The 27,980-nt window shown below is 39.8% G+C and overlaps 1 protein-coding gene and 1 non-coding gene across 3 annotated transcripts; one reads left to right on the top strand and one right to left on the bottom strand.

The window, feature by feature from the left end:
* Positions 1–27: 27 nt before the first annotated feature.
* On the bottom strand, positions 28–26,050 carry arhgef2a (Rho guanine nucleotide exchange factor (GEF) 2a). Of its 2 annotated transcripts, XM_076157097.1 has the most exons (24): positions 25,805–26,050; positions 22,166–22,237; positions 16,075–16,237; positions 14,805–14,872; positions 14,568–14,631; positions 14,042–14,174; positions 13,366–13,475; positions 11,625–11,768; positions 10,586–10,836; positions 10,352–10,477; positions 8,970–9,087; positions 8,775–8,851; positions 8,459–8,630; positions 6,880–6,956; positions 6,612–6,784; positions 6,328–6,395; positions 5,606–5,794; positions 5,276–5,344; positions 4,798–4,847; positions 4,045–4,080; positions 3,895–3,945; positions 2,903–3,220; positions 2,099–2,255; positions 28–1,474 (listed from the first exon to the last, which is right to left on the bottom strand). In XM_076157097.1, the coding sequence occupies exons 2-24, from the start codon at positions 22,202–22,204 to the stop codon at positions 1,407–1,409; spliced, it is 2,721 nt and encodes a 906-aa protein (XP_076013212.1). In that variant the 5' UTR covers positions 22,205–22,237; positions 25,805–26,050; the 3' UTR covers positions 28–1,406. The 2 variants fall into 2 exon arrangements, with proteins under 2 accessions (XP_076013212.1, XP_076013211.1); XM_076157096.1 differs by lacking the exon at positions 22,166–22,237.
* trnas-uga (transfer RNA serine (anticodon UGA)) lies at positions 17,430–17,511 on the top strand. Its single transcript has one exon. It is a non-coding gene; the product is annotated as a tRNA-Ser (tRNA).
* Positions 26,051–27,980: the final 1,930 nt, after the last annotated feature.

The following is a 27,980-nucleotide window of genomic DNA, read 5'->3' as shown; positions in this document are numbered from 1 at the left end:
AAAGTATTGTGACCATTCATAACACAATGACAGTCCTCTTGTTGCTTTATTCAAGTGTGAAGAAAGATTCAATTAAGCAGTTACAGAGCACATTCATTTTACAATACCTGACAGTGATTGAGGGAAAACAAGACACTCATTACTATATGTGCCTTTATGTACTGTAAAAGCATTTTTAGAATAATTGCATTTGTTATCTTCATCTGAATGTGGCTTAGCCTTCATTCAAAACAATGACAAATATTGATATTTTATTTAATATAATATAATATAATAAACAGTTATATAGAATAGGAAATGTGCAGGCAGAATAGTTTTTTCTTAACAAAAATGTTATATAAATTCTCTTCAATGGTAACAATCCTCCATTCCACTCCACTATACCTCCATTGTTGTCCTGTGGATGGTGAACACACACAGCCTGGCATAAAGGCCGGAGAGGGGTACTACGAAGTGAGAGTAAGGGGTTAGCTGGCTTAATTTAGGCTCAAGTTTGATTTTCTTTCCTGCCTCACTTCTCATCGCTCTCTGTCGCCCTGGTAACTTGTACTCCACATTGTTGCTGTTATAGTAGCTTTATATTCTTCATGCTCTTTGTTTATTATCTTTTGCTCCTCTGACATGAAATATGCCACACCTGACTCGTTCCATCCTATTGGTTTGTCTTTGTAGACATGCGTCTTTGATGGGAGTGCGCATCAAGAAAGTCAGTGTTAAAGTACCGTGATACTGATTAAGCCAGATTGTGGGGTTTAGATTTTGTCAAGGCAGCTAACGCAACCAAGGCCTGTCTGTCAAGGTCTAATGAGGTCTGTTAAGCTTCTTTCGTAGTACACCACCCGGCTGTGCTCTTTAGAAAATACCCTCAATCCAAAGGTAGAACTGTCTGGGATGGAAGCCATGTGGTGGAGGACCCATTCTATCCCTGAACAATGTATATATAAGTATATGTAAATAGATATCCAGTATATGGCTGTTTTATTGTATGTCATTTGGTAAATATTGGTATTTTCAGTGCAAAGCTGACACTGCTGTAAAGCTCTCCCTTATGACAATGCAACATTTAATTCACATCCATGTTGATTTTATGACATAGCTGTTATACCAACTTTGCTGTTTATGAATATGAACCAAACACATCTCAGAGACGCAAGCTCATTCTGCATCGCCGCTGTTTCTTAAGTTAAAATCTGTTATCATGCCCATTTGGTCCACACAAGAAATGAATTCATGAAAAACCAAAAATCCCAAGCATGGCTGCATATGAACAAACACACTGCCACAACTCATGTACTTAAAGCAAAGCAGCTCAATAAATATAAACACTTGCAGAAGACCTGATATAAGCTTTGTTGTGCTCTTTCTGGCCCATCGCCCAGTTATTGGAATCAAAGGAAGATAGAAGCTTATTTGCGATGGGAAATGTGCCGAGGATCTGCTCTGCCGTCATTCTCCTCTGGAATATCTTGAAGATCTGAAATAGAAAATGTGCCAATTCATCATAATCATCATCATCTTCTTCTTCTTTCTACTCTGGAGAGCGTTTTTGTTCTGTTTAAAAATACACCATTTTAGTTGGATAAAATTCCTTTAGGTTTACTGAGGACTTTACAGTTTGGGGAAAAATCATTAAAAACATGGTAACTAAAGAGCAGCACAAGCTCATAAAAACCCACTTTGCGTCCCGATACTGATGCATTGTTAAAAGGTATGTCACAGGTGAAAGTCAGTGAACATCCTCTTTTTAATAGGCTTCCACATACTGTATGTCAGAGCCACAATTTATACTGATTTTGATGTCACAGCTAAACGGATGACAAATCAACAAAGGAACCCTAAATTCTCTGATTTAAGAGCTCCATGACTGGCAGCACATAATGCACAGACCAATGCAGATGTTATCTCTTCAGGGCTCTCAGGAAGCTCTGTGCCACTAGAATGTGTGAGATTAGAACAAACACTTCAATTTAAATAAACTGACTAATCAACTGATTTGGTTTATCTGTCAAATTTCTTAATCACGAACACATGAATGATGAAAAGTGAAAGAGTGATGCATATCACACCCATGGCCGGTGTGCTCTGTGTATTTACTGACCTCTGGAACTTTCTGATACTGTCTCATCATCATCATCATCATCATCTGACATCATGTCAACCTCCAAATCACTGCAGTCCTGGAGGGCTTCTGACTGGCAGGCAAGTGGAGCATGAGAAGTGACGGAGACTTCAGTTCCTGGTTGCAAGGACTGAGGCTAAAGCAACAACAAAGGAGAGAGTGAAAAAACTCAGCAGAGGAAATGCAGATTTCCTCTCGTGATTAGCCAGCTGCATTTGTTGGCCATGAGTTAAAAGAGCAGGTTTGTTGCTGAATAACAGAAGCAAAGTGGAAAAACATGGATGTTGACATGACATAATTTCACTTCCTTCATCACCTATTGTCAGTGTGCCTGAGAGGCCAAAACTGTTCAGTGGCAATACATACAAAAGTATGTTTTCTGTCCCGTTACTTTATGAGGATCATAAAACACTTTTCAGTTTGAAGCAGGATGTTTCTGAGAAAAGAGTATGTAGGAGGAGGACAGGAAGGAGGTGTGAAAAATGTCACAGATCGAAAGGGGGCTGAATTGATGCTTTACCCATGCGTGCACACACACGCACACACACACGCACGCACACACACGCACATGCACAAGCACACGCACACACACTCCTACACATACATAGAGAGAGAGAGAGAAACAGAGAGACAGAGAGACAGAGAGACAGAGAGACAGAGAGAGAGAGACTCATAGGAGGAAGAAGACGAAAATAGAAATAGCCTTTGAGAGAATTGCTCATTTGCACAGAATAAAACTAATGCAGATGTATGTGAAGCAATTTTAAAATAAAGTGTTCTTACTTGAGAGGGTAGCCCCCCCTGTTGGCGGGGTGGCACACTGCTGACCTTCATATGTCGAACCTGCCTCTCCAGTTTGGTTCGGGCCCTCTCACTGTCTTTAAATCTGCTCTCTGCATCCCGTAACCTCAGCAGCTCCTCCTGCAAAAGGCTGTGCTGTCTCTGCAGCAGGGCCAGTTCCCCAATGGTTGACCCAGCACTGACCTCCTTACTGCTACCATCTCTCCAGAGGGGGCGCCACGCTCCTCTGGCAGACGGCGCAACAGTATCCTCTTGCTGCAGGAGCAACTCCAAGATGGAGTCCTGTTTGATCACAGCACCCTGCGTGGGGGACAGTTGGTGACTGCTTATTTAATTCTTTGCCTATTTAGGATTTTATGTTGAACTGGTTGGTCACGACCAGCCTGCAACTTTATTTTTCACAATACAACATAGAATTCCAACAATTATATTAAGATTAAGATTACTTATCATGTTGCATGCAATTCACGCGGAAATTACATGCAATTGAAAATGTTCTTGTATGCTATTACATACTGTTGTGTATAAATCATCATGTTATGTGATCTTCTGTGTCAATGTAATTATTTAAGATGACTGTTGACTGATGACTGACTGGAAATTCTAGGAATGATGGTTATTTGCAACACATCAGAAATGTTTTTATTTATTGATTGGTTTACTGAATAGGAGGAGCATGCATTGATAAATATCATTGTAAATATGTGAGTTAGCCAAAAGCTATTTCTTTAATGTGTAGCATCTGAATGTTACAGACAAAGTCACACTGAAAACTTAAGCTCAATTAAGATAAAAACTTAAGCTAAATTAAGATTAAAAAAAAGTACACAAAGGCTCAAAGAAATGTTATAATGGGAGTACCTTTTGTTAAAATTCCCAGTAGGAAAATACACGATATACAACAAGAAGTAAATGATTTAATGTATATTGTTCTGTTGTACATGAGTTCACGATGTTGAAGACAGACAACTTACCTGCAGTGCGTGTAGATAAACACTGAGATTCATCAGCCTCTGAGAGATCTCCTGTAATACACAGGCGAACAGTGCATTCTTATTCCTGACAACACACACACTGGCACATACCTACACACCGGCATCACTGACATGCACAGCAGTCCTTACCTCACTTGGTGGCTTGTCTCTACTCCTGTTGTACTCCTTCAGAAGTCCAATAGCACAGGAAATAGTAACATAAATGTTTGGAGGATAAAGAAGACTCAGTCAGAATAAAAATAACAGTGATAAGAATAATAACACCAGATAAAGTTTTCATTTGAATTGAATTTGAAACTGATGGAAGACACCATATACAATAACTCTTGCACATGCACAATTTTGGTATTAACTCATAAGCGTGTATCTCACTGGTTCTCAGGCTCTTCCCACCCATGTGATTCCCTGTCACTGTCATATCATGATTTTAATCAGATGACCTACTAAAACAGCCCTGATCATACTGAAAATAACTATGATCCCTCTAAAAGCAGCTGCGGTCTCACAAAAAACACCTGTGGTCATACCTAAAACCTATTACAGCTCTGGAATCGCAACCCTAACCCACACTAACAACATGTCAAAGACAAAATAACTTAACATACTAAAAACACCTTTGATAAACCATGGAAACAGCTCTGACAGCACTGAAAACAATATTGAATACCTTAAAATATGTAAAAGACTCAAACTCAAACTAGAATCAGTAGTGTATCCAAACTGTTGGACAGTAGTTCTGTACTCAACAGTGGAGGTAAGGTAGTCGAACAAGATATCATTTGACCCATGGCAGTTTGTGAAAATAATCTATAGTGCTGTAATGAGGACGGGATTGTAAGAACCAACTTCTAATCTGAGTAAAAAATAAATAAAACATCCCACCTTTGTCGCAGGGGATTCAAGGGCTCCATTGACAAACAGGTCCTGACCATCTGAAAGGAAACAAAAGCACCGATACCTCAGTCAGTATGTTGTTTACTAGTACACACCTTAGGGTTTCCGTTAGCTGATGGTCTACTTTATAATTCAAAATATTAATCAAATGTATTACTTATTTTTTTAGTATAAGGTTTTTTCATTACATTACATTAAATTACGATCATTTGGCAGACGCTTTTATCCAAAGCGACTTACATTACATTACCACCCTTCGCAGAGGGGGGAGCAATTGAGGGTTCGGTGCCTTGCTCAGGGGCACCTCGGCAGGGGCTTTTTTCTATCAATAGCTACTGGGGGTCTTCTTAGTTGGACACCAACTTTGCCTTATGGTTGAATCAACCCATGGACAGAATCCTATAGTGTTTGTATGTATCTTGTATAGAAATCAGGATGTTCAGTTAGAACAGGAAACATGACTCACTGTGGTAATGGTGGCAAGGCAGTGGGATTTCGACAGCAGAGCCCAGAAGGATTTCACTCAACCTGTCCACTGAGAGAACACAAGCAACTGATAAGTATAAAAGGAACTTATGTATAAAAGCCAACACATACTCTTTAAATTTAGTTATGCAATCTTGTCATATCAACAGGGGGAAGTCAAAATTACTTCTTACAGAGGTTAGTGCCTAAACTGAAAAGATAAGCTCATCTTGCAGGCTCTTAACACAGCTACTCACAATATGGTGCATGCAGCAAACAGAATTTGTTAGAACTTTTTAAGGTCACATCAAACTTTGTGAGTGTGTTTTACCCTCAGCCGTAGCATCCAGCAGCAGCTTTGCAGCGCGGGGAGCCTGAGCTGTGTCGGCCCTGAAGAGGTGACGTGTGTTGGAAGGCAGTGTGCTCTCCTCCCCCCTCCTCACCTCCACCAGCTCACAGAATAGCGTCACTCTCTCCTGTAACAGCTCCAGCAAGTCTTGGTCCTTCTGCTGGAGCTCAGCTGTGGGTGGTGTTTGGGAATATATTAAAGCATCTGACAAAGCTTAATAGACTGAACAGCAATGAACACCAATCAATCGGAAAATAATTAAAGAGTGGGAAGGTTTGATGATAAAATTGAATAGGAGATACACAACATACAGTCACAGCATGTTGCATTACACTACAGGTTGTGGCCACACCACGTTTATCTCCACAACTTATCTAATTTCTTTGGTTATTAGTCGTGGCCTTTTTATTAAGACATGATGTCACCTCAACCCTTCTGTAGTTTACTGCTCATTGTCACTTCTATAGGACTCAAATATTGACGTTTAGGACTTGGGATTTGAATTGACATGTAACTTGCAACCTGCAACCTGGGACTTGACTTGAAACTTGAGTTTCAAATGTTACTTGTGATTTACAAAACACAAATTTCAAAATACCACCTCTGGGATCATTACAGATCTCATTAAATGATGAAATTGTGTGTTTTGTAAATGGAACACAAGGGTACAAGTGAAGCCATTGTGTCATGTTTTGTTCTCTGACCTTTGAGTCTCCTCAGATGGGCCTTGTACTCCGTTTCTATAAGGGGGAACTCTTCTCTTGAAGGGCACCTGAACTCCAAAAAAGACATAAACATGTTGATGTTTGCAAAAGCAGACACATACGTATACACAGTCACATCCTCCTTTCAACACACACTGCAAACACACACTTCTGAGAGTGAGGTAAACACATGTTGGTTTGTTCAGAGGTGGAAAGAGTTCGCCTCAACAATGGGAACAGTGTTGACAATAATTGTGTGTGTGTGTGTGTGTGGGTTCCCGCACTTGCTGACAATACGATGAATGTGACGTATCCAGACATTCTTGTCATCCTTGTTGGCAGCATGGACCTCATACATCTCAGGAGGGGAGGAGTCACTGATGAGGAACATGCCTCGCTCCTGATTGGCTATATCTCTCACTATCAGGTTCTGGAGAGACAGCACTGGAGGTTTGTCCTGATCAAGTGGAAGCAGAGAGGAGAAGGATTAGGAGAATAATATCACGTCAATCATTGATCACTGAGAGTGTGTCGTCTACTGCGTTTTCTTACCAGACATGGGAAGATGTACCTCTGGTCTTTCTCCTGAAGAAACACCAGGATGTCTGTCATCAGTAAGACCCTTACATCTACAGATGGAAAGACTGATGTGAGAAGGCACCCAGCAGTTATTATAAGATAGCAATCCCTGAAAATATATAGAGGGTCAAGGGTTGTAAGAAAACAGTTTTTGCAGCAAACATAAACATATTGATATCTAACTGACCTCATATGCATGAATACTTACTTTATTGTACTTTGGCTCAAACATTTCAAAGAAGGAATTTGTGACACAGGTAACACTAGTAAGGCCCAGTATAGTGACAAAGATCCCTCAATGGGTTAAGTGGATCCATACTCTTTCCCTTTGAAAGCCTGACAGGGTTGCTACACTCAGCAAGTGGCCTGCATGATTGTATACACATGATTTACCACAGCAGAACCAGAGCCACTAAAACAAGGTAACGAGTTATGAATGCTATAGCAACTACAGACTAAACATAGGTACCAGGATAGAAGCATTACACACCAATGTGACAAACATGACATTGTCTAACTCTAAAGCATATAATCAGAATGAATTAAAATACTTACCTACTTATCTTACCTCTACCATCATGGAATGGAGCATTTCAGCCAAAAATCAAGGTAAACCTTAAAAACTAAGTCACTTTTCCCATAATCCTGTCTTTTTTAAATTGTCCCTCTCTGAAGCCCCCCCCCCCTCCAACCCGTGCGTGTGTGCGCCTCCCACTTAGTTCCAGTTTCCCTCTCTTGTTCGTCACATCCCTCCAATAGTTACTCACAGCGCTGAGTTCCAGGCTCTACACAACTGATCCCCGCTTCCTCATTTGACTTCCTGTAGTTCATTTTTATTATTCTCTGCTAGATTGTTGTTTTGGCTTCTCTGCTTGTGTAACACAGTTCTAGTCATGCTCAGGTTAACAAGAAACCTTGCCTTGGCCTTCCCACTCTCCCTGCTCTACACCTAGTTTATTAGATTTCTCTGATTTGGAACTGTCAAGCTATAAAGCCTGCATCTTCCTTGTTATCTCAGATTTTTACTATTTTAACTTTGGTTTGACTAAAGATGTCTACTTAACCTTATTTGGTCATGCCTGCATCAGAGTCTTCAGTTTTGAGCTCCCTATGGTGACAACTGTACTTGTTCCGTAAGTGTGTACTGAAACTTGAACAATCAAAAACTTGTAAAATCAGCAAACACACAGCAGCATAAGTCTTAAACTTTTTGTTCTAGAAACCAGATTTAGATTTTGCAGCTGACTACCAGGCTGTGTCAAAACTACATTGTGAAGTGCTATGTAAGCAAAATCAGTGATAGGCAAGTATTGAGAAAAATATCCTCTGATTGTAATTGTAATTTAAGATGGTAGGTTATTAGAAGAGCATATATGAAACTGAAGAATAGCGCGATAAAAATATTAATATAATAATATGACATACACACACACACACACATACATACACACGCACACACACACACACACACACACACACACACACACACACACACACACACACACACACACACACACACACACACACACACAAAAGTGTGTATGTTTCATACCTTTGAACCTGGATCCTGGAGTTTTCCACAGCAGTGTTCCTTCATGCATCAGTCTGCGACGGAGCAACTCTCCAGCCTTGAACAAGCTGCCATCCGTCACTCTGGTCTCAGCCCGCGGGTCCAGCTTAGCCTGAACCTCCTTCATCCGTTGGGTCCCCTCCAGCTCTTCCACCTGCCAACCATAAAAACACTCAGCTTACACTTTCATGTTTTTCATCAGCATTGTGTCTGTCTGTCTGTCTGTCTGTCTCATTGAGGATGACACATCATCCCAACTTCTATAATTAAAAAATCAGCATGTATATGAAGGAAGCACCTGTTTGTCTATTGAAGTCAGAAGTTCTCGAACCATAGACAAGGCCAGTGCCAGAGAAGAGGCCTCATCTTCACTGTCTGGCAAAACAGTGACAAATCATATACTCGGGTGAATCATCAAGTCTTTTCAGATAAGAACAGTACAAACTAGATACACTGAAACCTGCAAATATTGAATTTTATCAACATGACTCACCTTTGCTGTTGTCCAGAATGCGCTGGACAAGGACAGGATATTTGGAAATTCTTTGAGTCACAAGCAGGATGCACTCCTGAACACCATGGCAACGAAGCAAGGGTCCCCGACTCACCCGCTAACCAGAGAGAAAGAGAAAAAGAGAGCAAGCATTGTTAAGGATTATCAATTCATCAGTATGATGAATTTACATGATTACTCCTTTGTAATTTCAGTAGCATTGTGTTGTGTTATGTGTCTCTGGTTACTTCCCTACACACAAGGGCTCAACAGTTTTACAGCAGAAGATGATGAGCAGTACAGAATGGCACAGGTATGGAATACATTTTAGACTAAAAGAGAACAATGCCCAGTGTCACTAAAAATGTTAAAAAAAGAGAGTCTAATAGCAATGTTAGACAACCTGAAAACAGAGCATCATACTGTTTATACATTAGTATTACTTTGAGTCACATGTATATATTGTAATTCAAATATTTTTCTTCTTCTTTTCTTCTTATTCAGCCCCTTATTCTTAATTTGCAGTCACTTTTTTCTAGAGATGTGTCAAATTCACTCAATCTATCCATCCAGCGAAAGTCCTCAGGTACAGAATAAAGACCAGGACCAGGAACAGAAGAAAGACCAGGACCAGGAACAGAAGAAAGACCAGGACCAGGAACAGAAGAAAGACCAGGACCAGGACCAGGAGACCTCTGGTTATCTCTCTTCTTCTCTATATGTATACCTGGAGTGTCTGAAAACTCATCAGAACCAGACAAGAGACCAGCTGGTCTCCTTCATGTGTTGCCATGGGAACCACGTCTCAGCTGACCCCCTGTCTCCCAGCTTTAGGGAATTTTAGAGAACAGCCTCAGCAGCTGCCATGACAACCTCAGCGAGCATCATAGAGCTACTGTGTAAACTTGGAAGAGACCTGCTCTCTCTGAAACACACACAGACTGTTCCCAAACTATTTTAGCATTACATAAAGGAAGATTTTTCGATGCGCTTTTGATCACATTTTCTTGCACAAAAACAATGTAGAAATCGACCTGACGGAATAAAAATGTTATTCTGTATCGTCATAGAACAACAGCCCCAAACTGGAACACCTCTATTAAATCTTTGACTGTGTGGCTGCAAAATTAATATGTCACAGAGTTCAGGAAGGGTTAACTTTCAAACTGTCTCAATCAATGTTTGGCCACTAGATGGTACATAAACTCAAAAATCGAACTGATCCAGTCTCGATCTATTATTACCACATCAAGTTGTTCTAACATTTCTCACTACTCATTAGTCAGACATAGAACAGTAACAGCGACTCAGTGCAATATTAATTTCACCTGACCGTGACCGTGTTCCATGTGTGGGTAGGATCTGTATCTAGATGAGCTCACCCGTATGAAGCACTGGAACCTCTTGTCTCTGGCTAGCAGCTCCTTGTACAGTTTCACAGCCTTCAGGTGGCGGCTGCAGAATTCCGCGTAGGTCTTCCTCATCTCATCTGCCTCATGACCTGAGAACTGGCAGACAAAATTCACACATGCTCAGGTACAGTATATTGCATGTGTGAGGGGGTGTCCAAGTTGCATTCCTGTCCTTCATATCAGAGGCTCCGTTGACTGAAGTACCTGTTCTTGCAGTATATCCCCCAGCCTGTGGATGGTGAAGTTGTACATTGATCCGGGCTGCAGACTTTGGTTGCGTCGCAGGAGGAGTTGTGTCAAGAAGTTGGAATGTATGCAGATGAGCTGATCCAGGCATGGGAACATCACATGCACTGCACTGGGCTCTAGCTGCAGTTCCTCCAGCATGCCCTGCCGAAACACCCGGTCCATGATGTGCAAGGTCCTCATGTGGTGCAGCTCCGTCTGAATCAGCTCTGAGAAGACAACATGTCCAACACATCAAAATCCCGTATCAACATACATCAGTCATGTACTGAGGGGACAAGGGAACAAAAGGCTTACTGAACTATCACAATATTTAAACTTATCGGCATCATAAATCATATCATCAATGAATAAGTGGGAAACTCTTTTGTATATAAATGTGCCTTTTTAGCAAATTGTTTGTAATCTTGAAGTCTTTTTTTACTTCCTACACTACAATAGCTTCTGCAACAGATTCTATGATGTTATACTTTCCTTTCTTATTCTCATGTGTTTACCTTCTGCTTCTTTCAAAAGTCTTTCAATGTTTCTGGGGTGCAAAGTAGTTTATGGTATAATCTAATGATTCCAAAGGCAAAATATAAGTCATACATTCTAACTAATCTATCATGTAACATTAACTTAACCAAGTCTGGTTGGTTCCTGCTTCTACATAATATTCCAGTTTTGTCAGCTTAGTATGACAACTTTCTTTTTAACATAACCAATGTTCAATTAATGTGTAAACACTTGGGGGTTGTAGTGTTAAATATTTGTGACATGTGAGCCCGTGTCTGTTGGTTGGATATCGGGTTGGTTTGTTAACAGAATTACTCAAACATTTTAAACTAATTTTGACAAAATCTAATGTAATCACGGGACATTTCCCTTTTATTTAACATTGTGAGGCCAATGAGAATGAGAAATAAGAAAGATCTGCAATCAGTTGGTGCTATTGCTCAAAATCCAACAAGAACAAGAAGCTACTGCAGAAAAAAAGGGAAAATTGTCCTATCACCATAGATGACATCCTGCCTCTTGATGATGTCTTTGCGGTGGGTCTGCAGGTAACCACTGTCCACAGCCATACTCCAAGAGTCGGCCTCAAACTCCTGGCCATCAAGCTCCATCTCCTCCAGCACTGAGGCATAGTAGATATCACCTAACAGGAGGAAACCAGCAGTTTAGCAAGTTAAACGCTGTTATATACTATTACAGCTTAACCATCATGGTTTAAACACAGACAGACAGAGAGAGACAGATGTTGGTCTGAAAGACTTGGGCCAGAAAGTCAAACTTGAATGGAATGCACTGTTTTTCCCCTGTGTCCATATTAGGCATGAAATGCAAAAATGAATAACACTAAGATTAGATGTTTCCATATTGGCTATAGGCAGAGGTTGCAGGTTAAATACATGGATTTCAGCACATCAAAGGATTGTTCTTTTCTCTTCTTCTACTTCTATTTTGACAAGCACAACAAGCGCACAATGAAAGCTCTACTGTTTCACCCGGACCACCATTTAGCCATTAAAACAAGACACTCAAGGTTCAACAACAAATGGGAGCATTGAAGTGATGACACATTGAGACTGTAATATCTAAAAGGACAGAGGACAGATGAGTCAAGTATGCGGAATCGGGACGTGATGCGACCTCTGGTAATGTTTCTAGGGCTTTCTCTGTATGTATGGTGGAAAATACAGCATTATATGATAAAGATTCAGGCCTGTGCTGATCTGCAGTCTGTTGCTAAAAATATTAGAGGCCAAAAATGTTAACACCAGTACTTTAATGGTAAGAGGAGACGGGGGAGACTGAGCAGCGCTAACTGCTAATGTTAATGCTAAGGTTTTGCTAATGTTAATGCTAATGTAATGAGTTCCACTCACTCCACACAAACACTCCACACCGACACAACACTTGTACTAACGGAGGCAAAATCAGTGTGTGTTCTTCCTCATGAATTCCACTTGCGTGTCTGAGAATAAAATAAGTTGATCTCATCTCATCTCTGCCTGTAATAATTATCAGGAAAACTTCAGGAAGAAGACAAAACAATGATAGCCGTCACACTCCCTTTTATGAAGCTCATATCCACCATACCTGTCCGCCACTATACTACACACTTTCTTTGTGTGTTTTGGAATAAAAACAAGGCTATCTTTTGGAGACATTACTGCTTACACATATGTTCATTTGGTGTTGTATCTGCTGGGACTGGGTTTGAGTATTTGAATACTTGTTCGTTATGTAGGTATTCAAAAAAGTATCTTGAGCTACAATAACAATAAATAAATCCACAAGGTAGGGTTTTATATGAATATAGCGGTAGCACTGTATCATCATTGTGTGTCTCGTCTCCGTCTGCTCCTCCAGGCAGCAGTTGCAGTATTATTGCAGCTCAGACAAGCCCTTCAGATAAACCAGTCAGGGTTTAGTGTTGACCTGACAAGTTGACATTTTGAGGAGGTATGTCACAACAGCACAGGGGTGGACACACAGTAGTCAAACAAGTCTGCGGCAGCTTCTTTCATGACTTCTCAGTCTCTGACGTGCTCTGCTGTTGGAGTATGCTGAAACAACAGGTAAGGCATAATCTGCCTTACGTAATCTGCCTTTACCCTCCTCATTATGTGTGTTATGACAAGTATTAGTATTAGAAAGGCTGTTAGAAAGGCTGTTTCTTGTAGCACCAGTTCAGAAAATGTAATGTAATGAAATGTGTGTTATGTAAAGTGGTGTGAAAGGTCTCTTACTGTCATCATTGAGGGACTCCATTGACACTGCTCTGTTCCTGAAGCTGAGGGAGTCTGTGGACTGGGACAGTATCCTACGCAGCCCGAGAGGAGAGTCATCGTTTAGGTTCCTAACACACACACGCACGCACGCACACACACACACACACACACACACACACACACACACACACACACACACACACACACACAGAGAGAGAGAACGCTCTGTTAACCACTTTAGCCTGAGCCGACCTTGTACACATTTTCGATTAAAATGTTTACATATAAAACTACTATACAAGTATGAAAAAAGGATGATTAATAAAGACCACTGTGTCCACTGACTGTAACGGTATGCTGCAACTCCCCATTTCACCGCTCTACAGTACTGCTAATTATCAGTATTATTAGTAATTATCTGAACAAATACCGTAAGCTCAGTTGATGCCCTCATTTCAGACTCAAGTAGGTCTATTTAAAATACATATATCAATACAAAACACACTTACATAGAGATAGAACCCGAGATCTACGATAAAGGCAATACAATTCTATTAATATGTATCAATTAAAAACAGATTTACACTCAAGCTTTCTCTAACTTAGGTGTAAATTTGCAGCGATGGGTTGAAACCTCAATCATATTGTTCTCTGATTCATCTAGCATAAATGTATTCATTGGACTTAGGCTCACCCCGCAATGTTATTAGAGGAGACACTCTTGGATAGGCATAGATTAGAGCGACCGCGACGGGAACCCAGCAATGACTGTCTGAGACTTTCTGAGGGGTAGATGGCTGAACTGGGACGCTCCCGCATTAACGGACCTGCAAAAGAAGGAAAGTATCAGGTAGAGGATAAGGTGGAAGGTAAGGAATGAGAGAAGAAAAGTATACAGTATGAGGAACAGCGTGATAACAACAGGCAGGGGAGGTTGTGTAGGAGGAAAGCACAACCAGGCAGAGATGGAGTAGGAAGGAAAGGAGGAGGCGAAGAACAGCAGGCAGATAAGGAAATGGAGGAGGAAGAAGAGAACGACGGGATGCGGACGAGGAGAATAACAGGGGATGACTGTATTTGAGGAGGGATCAAAAAATAAATGGCAGACAGAAAAAATAGATAGACCGTGTCTTTAGACCACAGAGGGCCTGTGTGTGCACGCATGTGGGTGTGTGTGCGTGTGAGTGTGCATTTGTGTAAGATTGAAAAAGAAATCTCACTCTTGGTCCGCAGTGTGACACTCTGCAAGGCGGAGTTGTTCCGCAACAGGACTGATTTCTGCTGCTGTGTTTATATAAGACACAGATGAGGGTACAATGCACAACAGTTAGCATTACTTCAAGTCATGTGATTTGTCATTGTGGAACATAATAACACAACTGCTTTGTCAATATTGCATAATTCAAGTGGAAGCAACAGTGAAGAAGTCCCGAACACACATTCAGATTGGGCCTTACCCGTTGTTTCATTTTGGCACAGCTCGGCAGAGTGTCTCGACAGCGGTTGTGTATGGTGACATTACATGCTGGAAAAAGAAAGAGAACATAAAACAACAATTTATTGTAAATAAGCCAACTGTGATTCTTTTGGACCATCTAACAGGTGAGAAATGAAACACCACGTTCATTAACTGCACATCTAAACCAAGGCAGGATTAACTCTCCTACAGCTGCCATATTGACAATTTTTTTTTATGCGACACAAATTACTTTCTTTGTCAGATTTGGGCCATTTATGGACGTTGCCTCAATTTATTCACAAGATAATCTTCTAAACCTAACCCTTACCCTAACCCTAACCCGTATTTAATAAAACTGACATTTGATTTTGGATGTTCTGTTAAATAGTAAAATAAATGATAAAAGCCTAGACAAAATCATTAATTATTACCTCTTAGAAACAATCATACATAATTGGATTGTAGTGATATTTCAAGCGGACTGTTTAATTGGTACCACAAGGGTCTTCAATGTTCATTCAGCCTATTTCAAAACCCTGGCTATGGCCCTGGATACATCCAAAATCCAAAGTGTCAGTTATATAACATCTGTCGGGTCAATCTTATTTCAGGGAATTTGTGTTTTCTATTTTTCTATTTTAAAGGTAGAAACACTTCACAGTCACAGTTTTACACGTGTGGCCCCAATGTACAGTATATCATGTTTTTTGTTTGTTTAATGTGAGCATGCGTTGCCTTGGGAAGAGCCGTACTGACAGATAAATTAGAAGTGACCATTATTAAAACCTGGTGTGTAAAGTAGCTAAAATATAATTTGTAGGCTATAAAGCATGCAACTGAAAAGCTGCACTTTGGCACCTTTAATAATGGAAACGGAATGAAGTGTAAGAAGGGATAACATCACAAAATCTTTGACATTGACAAGTGTCAGTGGTACAGTATATATTCTCTTAGACCATGTGATAAACTATGTCCCATGAAGAGGGAATTGCAGGTTTCTAGTTCAATCTAAAACAAGACAACAGCAGATTAAAATAATCAGCACACCCTCAATCCACGAAGAAGAGCTAATTGGCTGAATTCAGCTTCAACACAGCAGAATGCAAAACCTGCAAGCTGGTTTGAGCGACATGGCCAAGAACGTGTTCATATTTGTCTTAGTTTTATCTTAATTTTGCCTCTTGGATGTATGTTTATATGCAGTGTCAGCAATGTAAGGGTCAACTGAGGAAATGACACCACGACATGACACGGTGGCTGTTACTCACTTGGACAGCTGAGCGCCTCCTTAGCTGTAATGCTCTTGCAGCATGCCGTGCAGAGAGTAGTTCCCGATACAGTCAGCGAGGTGAAGAGGTGGCCGTTGCTGTAACGCGCCTCTCTCTCCCTCGCCTCCTTCTCTCTCTCCCTCATGCGCTCTTTCTCTTTATTCTGGAAATGAAAGCGTGCCAAAGACATAGAAATAGACAAATTCAGTATATAGGCAAAGGAAAAGGTGAAACAATGTAACCCAGTGATGCCACCATCATAAGCAGGAGTACACACAAATGGTACATAAGTAATCATCAATTTCAACAATTATTTTATGATTGTTCCTCATCTCATTTCACCCCGCAATGCATTTATATAAACACGAGTGTCCTGTGCTGGTGATTGGTCCCTGCAACTGAGCTGATGGGACTATAAAAGTAGCAGGCTGCCATGGAAACAGCATTCCTGCTATGCTGCTGCTGTGTTGACTGTACTGACACGGAAATCAACAGCACCAACTACTGTTATAACACTGTGGCACTGTTCTCACATATATATATAAATATAAATATTTATATATATAATAAATGGGTATAGGCATACAGTATATGCTCTTGTATGTTTAGCAGTTTAGTGGGAATCACTGCTGTGTAGACTGTATTAGAGAACTGAAATTGGAGGAAAAAGCGTGTTTGGGACTAAAATAAAAGGGAAACCACGGAGAAAGCCTGACTAACTTGCAATTATAATTAGACAAGGCTGGGTGTTTAGAAAAGTTACTTAGTGCTGCGTCAGGTATACATTTTTAAAAGCTACTCCACTGCTTTTAACCAGTGAGGCATAGTGATTAAGATACAAGATGTGTGGAGAGACCAACATCCGAAATGAAAGGAAACTGGATGGAAGAAGACATGTTAGCTAAATGGAAAGAAGTCACAAAAGTGGACTGGAGGTCTTGAGATCTTTAATCCGCAAGCTGATGATGTGTCCCTCAATCACAAGATTATGTTAGCTTACATGACAAATTCAATCATTTAATATTACTGTTTGCTTTACAATCAAATATTGTGTGATAGATCATTCATTTTGAGAATAACAGGTTGAAACCCTTTTTGAAAAAGTCAATAGACAAGGACCAAAGCTGATGCCACCAACATGCCACCAATAGACTTTAACCAATGATGACCTGTAAAAATAGAAATAGGTGTGTATTTACAAATTGTTGCGATATGATAGGAGGGATCATTTGAGTGATGGCTGTACAATAATTTATATTGTCACTTAACTGAACAACACACCACTTTTCAAACTGGATAAAAGGTCAGTGCCTCTGTAAGTTGTGTTAAAATGGCAGAGAGGTGTAATACATGCAGCTGCGATGGCCGAGTGGTTAAGGCGTTGGACTTGAAATCCAATGGGATCTTCCCGCGCAGGTTCGAACCCTGCTCGCAGCGATTTCATTTTAGCTTAAGTCCCGTATGGCCGAGGAAAGTGGACTGGCAGCTGTGGAGTTGCAAGTTTGCCTCCAGGGCACTGGAGAGGGCACTGCCGGGGTGCTCTTGAGCAAGGACCCCAAAAACTGCGTAATAAGGTGCACGCTAGACAAATTTCAGATTGACGTGTTCGCATTTGATTTGAACCAATAAAGTAACGTCTTCTTCTACAGATGAACCACCTGCACTCATTCCTGACGTGGCTGTTTCCATATTTGAATCTTGATATTTGCAGCCAATCTGAATTCTCACTTATTCTCTTCCCTGTCATTAACATAATAGTTATTAAAAAGAGCATCTGGTTTAATTTAAGGGATTGATTAACATATGATTGGCTAATCCAGGACAGATATTATAATGCTACACATGAACCCTGCCTCACATGAAAAGGTGAGGACGTTTGCCAAAATGAGTGAAAAGCCTGCAGCAAGACAGCTGCTGCATCTGATTGGATCAGCAAATAATGGTTCTTTGCTTGAAAATAAAGAAACTCTTTTCATTTCTTCTTGGAAATCGCAACCTTTCTAATGAAGGCAAATAGCAAAGTTCTAATGATATTGACCGCCAGACCTTTTAGGCATCATGTCTCCATCAATGTCAGATCGTTGCAGGAAGTTCATTTCTGAATGATGCTACCAGACACTGTCCAACTCTTTGTGCGCTCATGTACTGGATGTCAATGACACATTTCTTAGCTAAGGAAAATTATCCCTATATGTACACAAGAGACTTCACTAAGGCTGGGCCCTGTTACAAAAGTATGCCATAAAGAAATGTAAGTTCCAGGGCTTCGACTCATATATCAGTGTGAAATACATTATGAACTGTTCATTTACTGGAAGCTAAGACAGAAAATGTAATGAATTAAATCAACTTGATAACTAATCTCCAAGACTTTGGAATTGCAAATGCTGATGTTTCAACATGTAACACCCCGCTGGGTCGATAGCTGGGAACCGGAGGGTCGTCGGTTCGAGTCCCCTGTGTGGACCAAGTAAGCAAGACTGGTAGCTGGTGAGTTGCCAGTTTGCCTCCAGAGCACTGCCGAGGTGCACATGAGCAACGCACCGAACCCCCAACTGCTCCATTATGGCTGCCCTGCACCCCCCTCTGTAATGCATGTGTTTGTGTGTGTGATATGTAAGAGTGGGTGCAAGTCAAATTTCCATTGCATGTAATTTGTGCGTGAATTGAATGTAACATGATAAATAAACTAAGTCTTACAGCACACTCTAATATCATTATTGCATAATTACTATTGTTATCCCATTAAAGCAATGTTTGTGTATTACGGACAAACATTTAATGAACATGTAGCCATGTGATTCATGCCTCATGGTTGGGAGTATTGGACCAAATTAAGCACTGAGTGGGTGCAGTGCCACCATCAGCAACTCCTGCACGCCCACACCCTCATTCTCTGCTACGCTCCTCTGCTCTTCCTCCTCCTACACACTGAAATTTTGGACATTCTATTTGGTTGTATTGTGCTGCGAAAAATCTCCATCCTCTGAAATCATCTCTGTCACTAACTGAGTTACACAATCTTATTTGAAAATCTAACAGAATTGAAATTCTCGAAATGAGCATCAGCATCCTGGAATGAGGCAGAATAGAGACGGACATGATTTGCAGAGGGGTGAAGCATTACAGTATTTCTCTGTGGTCACTAACCTGGATAGAGAATACGAATGGAACATAAATGATACAAGAGGTGAGCGGTGTCCAATAATAACAGGATTTACAGTGTGAAAAGAATAAACTGCACCGGTTCACTCAAAGCCGATACACTTATAACAGCCCGAACTGTCGCAGAACTCAACTGTAAGGCCACACAGCTCGCACCTCCAATTTCTATGACTCTTAGCTCATCAAACACACAAATCCAGAGTGGAAAACATATTCTGGGGTCTTCATATAACAATAATACATTAAAGTCTTATGGTAGTAGTTTGTAAGAATCTGTCCCTGTATCTTATATGTATCTTGTCATAAGATGAAATACATGTGAGTTTGTGATTTGCACTGATCAAACATGATTTTCCGGCTTTTTTTATGCAACATGAAAGGAAATCATATGGTCTTGTTCAATAATTGGTCGACTGGAAAGGCGCAAGGTGCAAAACAGTGTGTGGCCATGTGTTATTATCTCCTGGACACAAGATAAATAAATCACGGCTACACTTTAATAAGTGGTGGCCACAACTTGATTTTTCTTCTTCCCACTTGCAAACACAATAGGTAGATAACTCATCAAGAAGGATTACTTTCCAAGGTTAGACGCTCTGCAGTCCACTCTGTTTCAGACAAAGGACACAATGCAATTATAACTCTGCCACACAAAGAAGTCGTGGCTGCCTGTATCACGCCTGTTTCCTCCTGCTCAGAAAGGCTTTGATGCAAAGTTTTAAAGTGGAGGCAGACTCATATGAACTCACATAACACTTTTGTCAATGTCATCCAGAGATCACATACTGCAGCTACAATTGTAACATGCAACTCTGGATGGAGACTTCCTTCTGCTCATTCGCTCTCTGTTCAGATTGCGTGTGGTTGGTTAGCAAGATAAAGCTTGGTCTGCAAACTGTAGTCTCTAAGCAGTCAACCTGGTTTGAATGGAAGTCTTTGTATGTTGATATTTGGTTTGATTTAGTACAGAATGTTGTGGAATGCGTGCAAAAAAATATTTGCAACAATGTGAAAGGAGAGAACACAGATTTACTTATCTCTGTTGCCGATTTCTATAGATCATTACAGCGATTGATCTGTTTAGCTTATAAATGACGGATGCTGCCTCTTGCCGTCTGAACATTGTACTGGAAATAGATCACAGAGGATTGGGAGGAAACAGGAAATTCCTACAAAATAATGCTCCTAACACAATGGACCAAATCCATTCTTTATTTCTCTTTGTATGCTTGTGTGAAATTGAACCAAAAGCAAACAGTATATGCGGGGTGGTGGTACTGGAAGGGTAATAAACAGCTGTTGATCCAAGTTTCCTTATCTTTCTAATTTCTGATATCAGAGGTTCCTTATCTTTTTAATAATGAATTAAAAAGATAAGGAACCTTGGATCAACAGCCGTTTGTTTTGGTAATAAGGGTTAATTATCTTTACCCCACATAGAACATAACACACATCTGTAAGGAGCATAAAAAGAGAAATGATGATGATGTAAACGGAAAGGTACTGGAAGGGTAGTAATCTGAATTTCGTTGCCCGTACCTGTGACATACGCAATGACAATAAAGTTCAATCTAATGTAATCTAATCTAATAGCTCATAGGAACCTTAAAGTTCATTTGTGCAGCAATGTCAGCTGTCACAGCTCTCACATGTGTACCCAAGGTGCACATAACGTGAGGCAAGGGGACTTTCAGCTCAGCATTTTGTAACTTTCCAAACCACACAACTTGACAATCTCATGAGAATCATCTGAACAGTAACACCAGCGGTGCAGGTGTTAACTGCCAAGGGGACAATATGAGCCAATAGACTTCTACGACTCCATTCCACATTGCTGTATGAACCCAGCTTCAGCTTCAGTGAGCTGCAGGCTAACCGTGTTCTCTCTGTAAAAGCAACATTTGATTTGCTGTAGGCCATTTATTTTATTCTTGTGTTGACAACTACAGTTGCTTTATCACCACAGTTGGACTAAGACACCTCTGCTTTCCTCATTAAGTAACCTTTCATACTCCTTTTTGTGTTATGATTGGAGGACATTGGAGGAAATGACAGGACTTGTAAATGTAGTGATTGGTGAATAGAAATGATGGAATTATGTGCAATAATAGTTAAATGACGGTCTGGTGATATGAGTGTGAGGTGTCATCATTGCCTTGTGAGGACATAGAACTCTTCCACTGGTTGATCTAAAAAGTGTGTTTAACAATTCCTCATCCAGATCCACAAGAAGAATGAGTATTTAAATGAGCACAACCGCAAAAAGTTAATTTGAATGCACTGCTGCTATTCTGGAAGCTTCTTGTGTCCATTATCCTCTTCATGAACATGCTTCATTAGAATCGCTCTATCTCTCTCGCTCTCTCTCTCTCTCCATCAATCATCAGTGAATCTCACAATACCGCTTTAAGTATGTGCTTTAGATACACTTTATATCATTCAATAACTTAAGTTAAGCTAAGTACGTTCCATTTTGCTTTTTGAGGTATAATTAATACTATTCCTATAATATTACTATTAATACTATTATAATAAGAAATTGTAAGGTATGACTTCTCCCAAAGACTATTCATAAAATGTACAATTGAAAAAAAAATCAAAGGAATGCTGATATTGCTAAATGGGCAAAAGATTATAAGAAGCAGCAGCAGCAGCAGATCAATCAATGTTTTATTGAGAAACACTGCCTCCTCCTAAGACTGACTGACAGTTGCTATGCCTGGCCCTACGCAATTCTGCACTTACACTGGAATTTACTCTATTAGTTTAGGAATAGATTAGAATTTTCCTTTAGTTACTATCAGGGCAAGGTGTTTAAATGTATGAATTTGTAAGAACATTTAGTCTAAATAAAAAAGAAGAAGAAGAAGCAGAAGCTCTATAAGGAGCAGAGGTGAAAGCAGCTGGTCATATTTATTTACTCGACCTGCTGTAGTTTCGTTTTTGATGTCCTGGAATAATCCATTGTTGTTTTCTTGGAGTGTCACTGGGTTCAGTCCTGAAAGAGGATGGAGGTGGTCAGCAGATAGACAGGATAGATGCTGAAGAGGTCAACCTGTGACTGAACATCACTTATAGCAGAGTAACAGAGTTTGAATGGGACTTTGTGTAATATGAGCGGCAATAATTGGTTCCTGAGTCATATTTTCTATGAGCGAATGTTCTCTTTCAGCATGTCAGTACATCCTGTTTGAAGGCATGATATCCTTTACAGTGTTGTTAAGAATGATACCTGTAACAAAATCCATCCCGGCAAGTGTTTTAAATGACATTTTACCAGGAATGAAATAATATATCTTAGAGAAAACTATATATTTTATAGATTATAGATTATAATTTCATCACATTGTTTCTATTTCACATTTATGTGATTTCAGAGCGACTGTTAAATGATCTCAGATACATTCAGTACAATTAAAGTAGTGTTATCACAGTTCTGTGTGAGTGACCCATCCTGTGATGAGCACACTCAAGGACTTCCAGGTCATGAGATGGTCACAGGTTCCTCATGACCAGAGAAGGTAATCAGTCTCTTCACAAATGCTCAGTGTTTTTATGAGCAAAGAGGTCTAGGAGCATTCTGTAATCAGTACTCTCACTTTGTCTAATCTACACATTGCTGCATGCTTACTTTCCAGGTATGTTCTGATCCTGTTGTTACATGTTGGCTGACTACTAAAGTTACCAATAAAATGAATTCATCAATTGTGAACATTGATCTATCTCTGATTATTCTGTGTTCACTTATTCTGGTATTTTCTAGGGACATGTGGTTTTGGCGATCACTGGAAGACATTAGTATATTGTCCGGGTTGAATTGTCTGGGGCCAAATGCATGACAATCTCTGATCTGAGTCAAGGATTATCATTGGGATAGTTGTACTGAGTGGGGAAAGTGATTGAACATATTGGAGTGTTTCTGCATCTGGCCTGTCAGACGTGTGGATGGTAGAGCCTTAAATCGCTTGATCTTAATATATCACAACATACAGTATATTGTAAGATATAATTAATATGTGTACTATTTTTAAAAAAAACGTTTTATATTACATAATTTGGTCTATTTTATTTGCTCTTGCTTTTTGTTATTATTTGAATATTAAGAAATTATTTGGAAAGTATCTTTACTCTATAAAATAGCTTTATAGAGTTTAGTGTGCCTAAACTGCATAGGATTTTGCATTCTACTAGGCTATAACATTAAAGTGCATCTATAGTGCGTCTATATTAATAGATCAAATGTTAATATACATTGTTTGTGTTTGTGTTTGTATGTACTTGTTCAAGTAGAGATGCATTCTTCAAGAGCAGTTACTGAAAGGAAGCTATTAAATTGAATATCTAATCTCTGCGGCACAACTGGGCTCTCATGTGATGTGTACAGAGAAAAATGAAAGTCTGGAATCTATTCCTGCCCTGCAGCAATAAAAAAATATTGGTTCCTCACATGCCAGGAGTCTATTGTAAATGAATAGTTTAGAGTGGGTATTTTAATTTATACTCAATGATAATAATAAAGGTTTTATAGTTATAGTTATTTAGTATAAACAGCTTCTGCAATTCTCCCTCGGCCCTTCCCTCTGTATCTTCTGTGTGTTGTGTGTTCTGTTCATAAAAGAACACTCAGAAGAGAAGAAGCCCTTGTGATGATCACATGAACTCAGTTAAAAGCAGAAGTCTGCTTGAACAGATTGTGACAGGACAGATTTCTACATCTTTAAAATGGACACTCACAAGGACGCAATGAATTTGCCATACAGACATAATGAAGGAATGACAAATTAAACAAGAGGGGCCCGTTAAATAGAGACCATGCCTCCACCAAGGCTCATCAGTCCAAATAGAGATAATACTTCTTATCTCAATATTCTACATCCTGACGAGATTTCTTTCCTTGCATACTTGAACTATGATGTCATGATGAATCACAAATTATACAATGTTTGAATATGCGTCAAAACCCCACTGAGTGAGCGTCATCCTCTTTCTTTCATCTTTGTTTCTATCCCTATTTGGTTCTGTTTCTGTGACCCTGTCTCACATACATAACACATTTCAATCATCTAGTTCACACTTATTAGAAGAACACTTTGGGGTTTGCATAATCCTGCAGACCGACAAACCCACATTGCCACTGCAGACATTTCTGGACATCTCAATCTCTGAATGTGCACAACATCATGCTTGCCCAAAGGTGACATCATTGCTCTGTAATACACGAGGCCATGAGGTCCATTTATTACTCTAAATGGTAAAGAAATACGAGGCCATAATACAGGAAAACGATCTTTCTGCCCTTAACGGTGATGCTTTCACCAACACTTGGATATTCAGTGGCAGCAGCTGAAAATATAATCTTTTAGTGAAGTGAATTTGAACTTCCGCCTTGGTCCTGCCATAGTCACACCATTTGTCATTTGAAATGGAGATGTAAGGGTTTGCAGCAATGCATCACAGCACTTCTGCACTGTGCACGGAGTTGCATTGCATCCAGGTTGTGTGATTTGTTCTACAGTGATAGGACAGCATGTTTTGAAGACTCCCACGGAAAGAGCTGATATCACACACATACCCACTGCCATTTCTATGGCAACAGTTGCTAGTGAAATATTCTGCAAGCAAGAATACTGTGTGCAAGCAAGCACACACGAAACACACACACACACACCCACCCACCCACACAAATACACACACTCATCCACTGATTCTACATTAGAAATAGTTTTCACTTTCACTTCCATCCAGCAGCAGGACAACGGCAACCTTCAGCTAACAAAAGCAGGTTTCTGATCAAAAGGCTGCTTATTCACATTTCCTGTTCCATGTAGCGAAAATAAAGGGACAGGAGTACTTCTGTTCTGACATGAACACATCATGTCTGGACAGAAGTACACTTTAACATTACCTACCTATGGTCACAAGTGTCAACAGTGAGCATAAGTGTGTACAGGCCATTTATAATGAAATAAAATGAACTTTTGGTTGTTGTTTCAAGTTAGATCATGAATACATTCAGGTTTTAGTGAGCTCAGTTTCCACCATAATTGAAGCTTGGAAATAGCCTTCAGACTGACCAAACACTAACCTTCCTATAATTACTAAGCTTGTTGATATGCAGCTGCGTGGCATATTTCCTGTCTAAAATAATCAAAATCATCAAAATCTGCTGGTAATGCCATGTTCACGTTGTGTAAAGGAATCATGTACTCATGTACTCATGTACTGCTCGCTTGACATCACAGTCATTAAACTCATTAATTAAATTTAGCACATCATGGCACAGTTAGAATTTCGTCCTCTTTAGAGAAAGAAACTGACAGACATAGAGCACAGGAAGGGTGGGGGCAGGGGGACAAAGATAGAAACTGAGAAACTGAGGCAGGAGAAGACAGAGACTAATCACTATGTGTCGTACCAGTAAGTGAACGTCTTCCTCTTTTTACACTATTTTGCCCTGCTTCCTGTATGGTGGCTGTGTTGCCGGTTAAAACACATAAAGTCATTCTGAATCCACAGTCTCTCATCTTACTCTCAATGTTAAACTATTAACATAATGTCAACTCACCCGCAGATTGATCTCTCTCATCCTCTCTTGCCGCAGCTTTGACAAATTGGCAACTCTGGACATCTTGACAGTTGTACTGTTGACAGAATCAAAAGGTCACAGTCGGCAAACAAAACAATATGTACAGTGTCCTTCCCTAACAAATAAAAGACTCTACTAGTCAGAACCTCTCCTCACTAGACAACATTCATCTGCTTCTGCTTCTGCTTCTCGTGGTGTGGCTGTTCCTGAGAAAATCTGACTTCTGAATCATCACCGCCCCCACACGCACTCACACGCACTCAAACGCACACGCACACTCACTGTTACTGCTTTTTCTTCTGACATAAACTTTACTCAATTGTCTGTGCATCCTGTTATGGCTTATTTTGTAATATTCTTCTTTTGCCTATCATGACAAAACATACAAAATATTCATGTGTGCATTGGGGGAAGCGCTAGTTTCCTTTTTCTTCTGCTGAATATTTTCTATTAAAGAAAGCATCTGGCATTACAATGAGCATCCAGTTATAGAACTTGTTTTTTTTTAGATTTTATATATACAAGGGGGAAGAAAAGAAAACAAGAGAGAAAAAAGGAGGTAAGAAGTACTGGTTTCTAAGTTGTGGGCCAAAGTAGTCCATGGCTGACATTTATGGACTGTAAGCTAAATTTTACCTTGAATTGATTATATATATATTTATTTATATTAAGTTAGTAAAGTTCACTTGGTCTGCAAACAGTTTGTAATGCTGACTAACCCAATTTGCACAAACCTAATCCAACCCTTCAGTCAGTCTTTTTCCAGAATGAGCTTTCTTAACTGTATGCAAATGAGCCATGGAATTTATTTAATTGTGACTCAAGATTTCGCTTGTTGGAACTGACATTTTCACAAAGCTGAGGGTCCTGCATTATTCAGAGGGTTTTTATCATTGTACATCTTTCAGGTTGTAACAGACAAGAACCCACTTATAGTATATTGAACTGACATAGAGGCAACTGGAGGTAAAGGTACCTTTATAAGAAATCATCAGAAAACAATTGTATGTTGTGTTCTAAAGCAGAGCCCTCTGGTGGGCTCTTTGGGTACTTTCTCATCCTTCAAGCGTGATCCTGATAGTCACTAACCACTGCGACTGCTGACGTTAAGGACCTATTGCTGTGGCAGAGCAGTGCAATTAAAGGGCTCCACTTGTGTGTGTAATACATACTGTATGTATTCTATTCTAAGCAGGCCTGCAGCACATTTAACATCCTTAAACTGATATTTGGCTTGTACCTGTACTTTGCTCAATGACAATAAAGTTGAATCTAATCTAATCTAATCTAATCTAATCTAATCTAATCTAATCTAATACTGCCCACAGACTGTCACAGCATAAGGGTTATTTTTTATAACTTGCCAAGACCAAACCATAACACACATTCAGTATCAAGAAACAATACAGTGTTCACTTTATTGAGCTGATGGACACGAGCTAAAACCACAGCCACTAGTTCTTTACTTGAAAACAGTACAGACACAAGACCATTTGTATTTTAAATGATACATATTATTGATTCTTTTTGTAAATATATACTCATTCTAAATGTGATGCCTGCAGCATGTTCCAAATGTAACACTGGTAATGTTGAGTAATGTTCACTAACATTCCACAGGTAATCAGGTTAATTGGTCACAGGTGATGCAATCATGACTGGGTATAAAAAGAGCTCGGATGTTTTCTAGTAAGGATGGGTCAAGGTTCACAATTCAGGAATATTCCTCTAACATTCAGAATGTACCGATGTAAAAGAAAAGCTAAATATTATACCATTATACTATACGTTTACCATATGTAGAATGTTTAGTAGCCTCTCCAAAAGCTTACAAATGGCCTGTTTTATAGAGCGTTTGTTGTGCAATTGCATTTATCTTTGAATGGACAGTTAAAACTCATCATGCTTTCTATTATCTCTGTATGTTACACAGATTGAAGACTATTGATTAACAGTTAATTTGAAAAGATTTTTGCTTTGTTTGTCTTTTCTCTCTTTAGAGGAGAAGTTTGGAACATTTTGATGACAGAAATCTCACAGAGGCAGAGGAGGACCTTCATCCTGACACTCAGTCCTGCACATGTGTTGGCATTTGCAACAGGGAGCAGCAAAATTGCTGTGATGAGATTTAATCCCAGTCTCAAACCAAACCAAA

The sequence above is a fragment of the Genypterus blacodes genome, unplaced genomic scaffold (assembly GCF_046128005.1).
Source record: "Genypterus blacodes isolate CSIRO-AG114 ecotype Tasmania unplaced genomic scaffold, CSIRO-AGI_Gbla_v1 ptg000072l_1, whole genome shotgun sequence".
In the NCBI taxonomy this organism is placed as follows: domain Eukaryota; kingdom Metazoa; phylum Chordata; class Actinopteri; order Ophidiiformes; family Ophidiidae; genus Genypterus; species Genypterus blacodes.
This window is presented reverse-complemented; position numbering and strand designations above follow the sequence as displayed.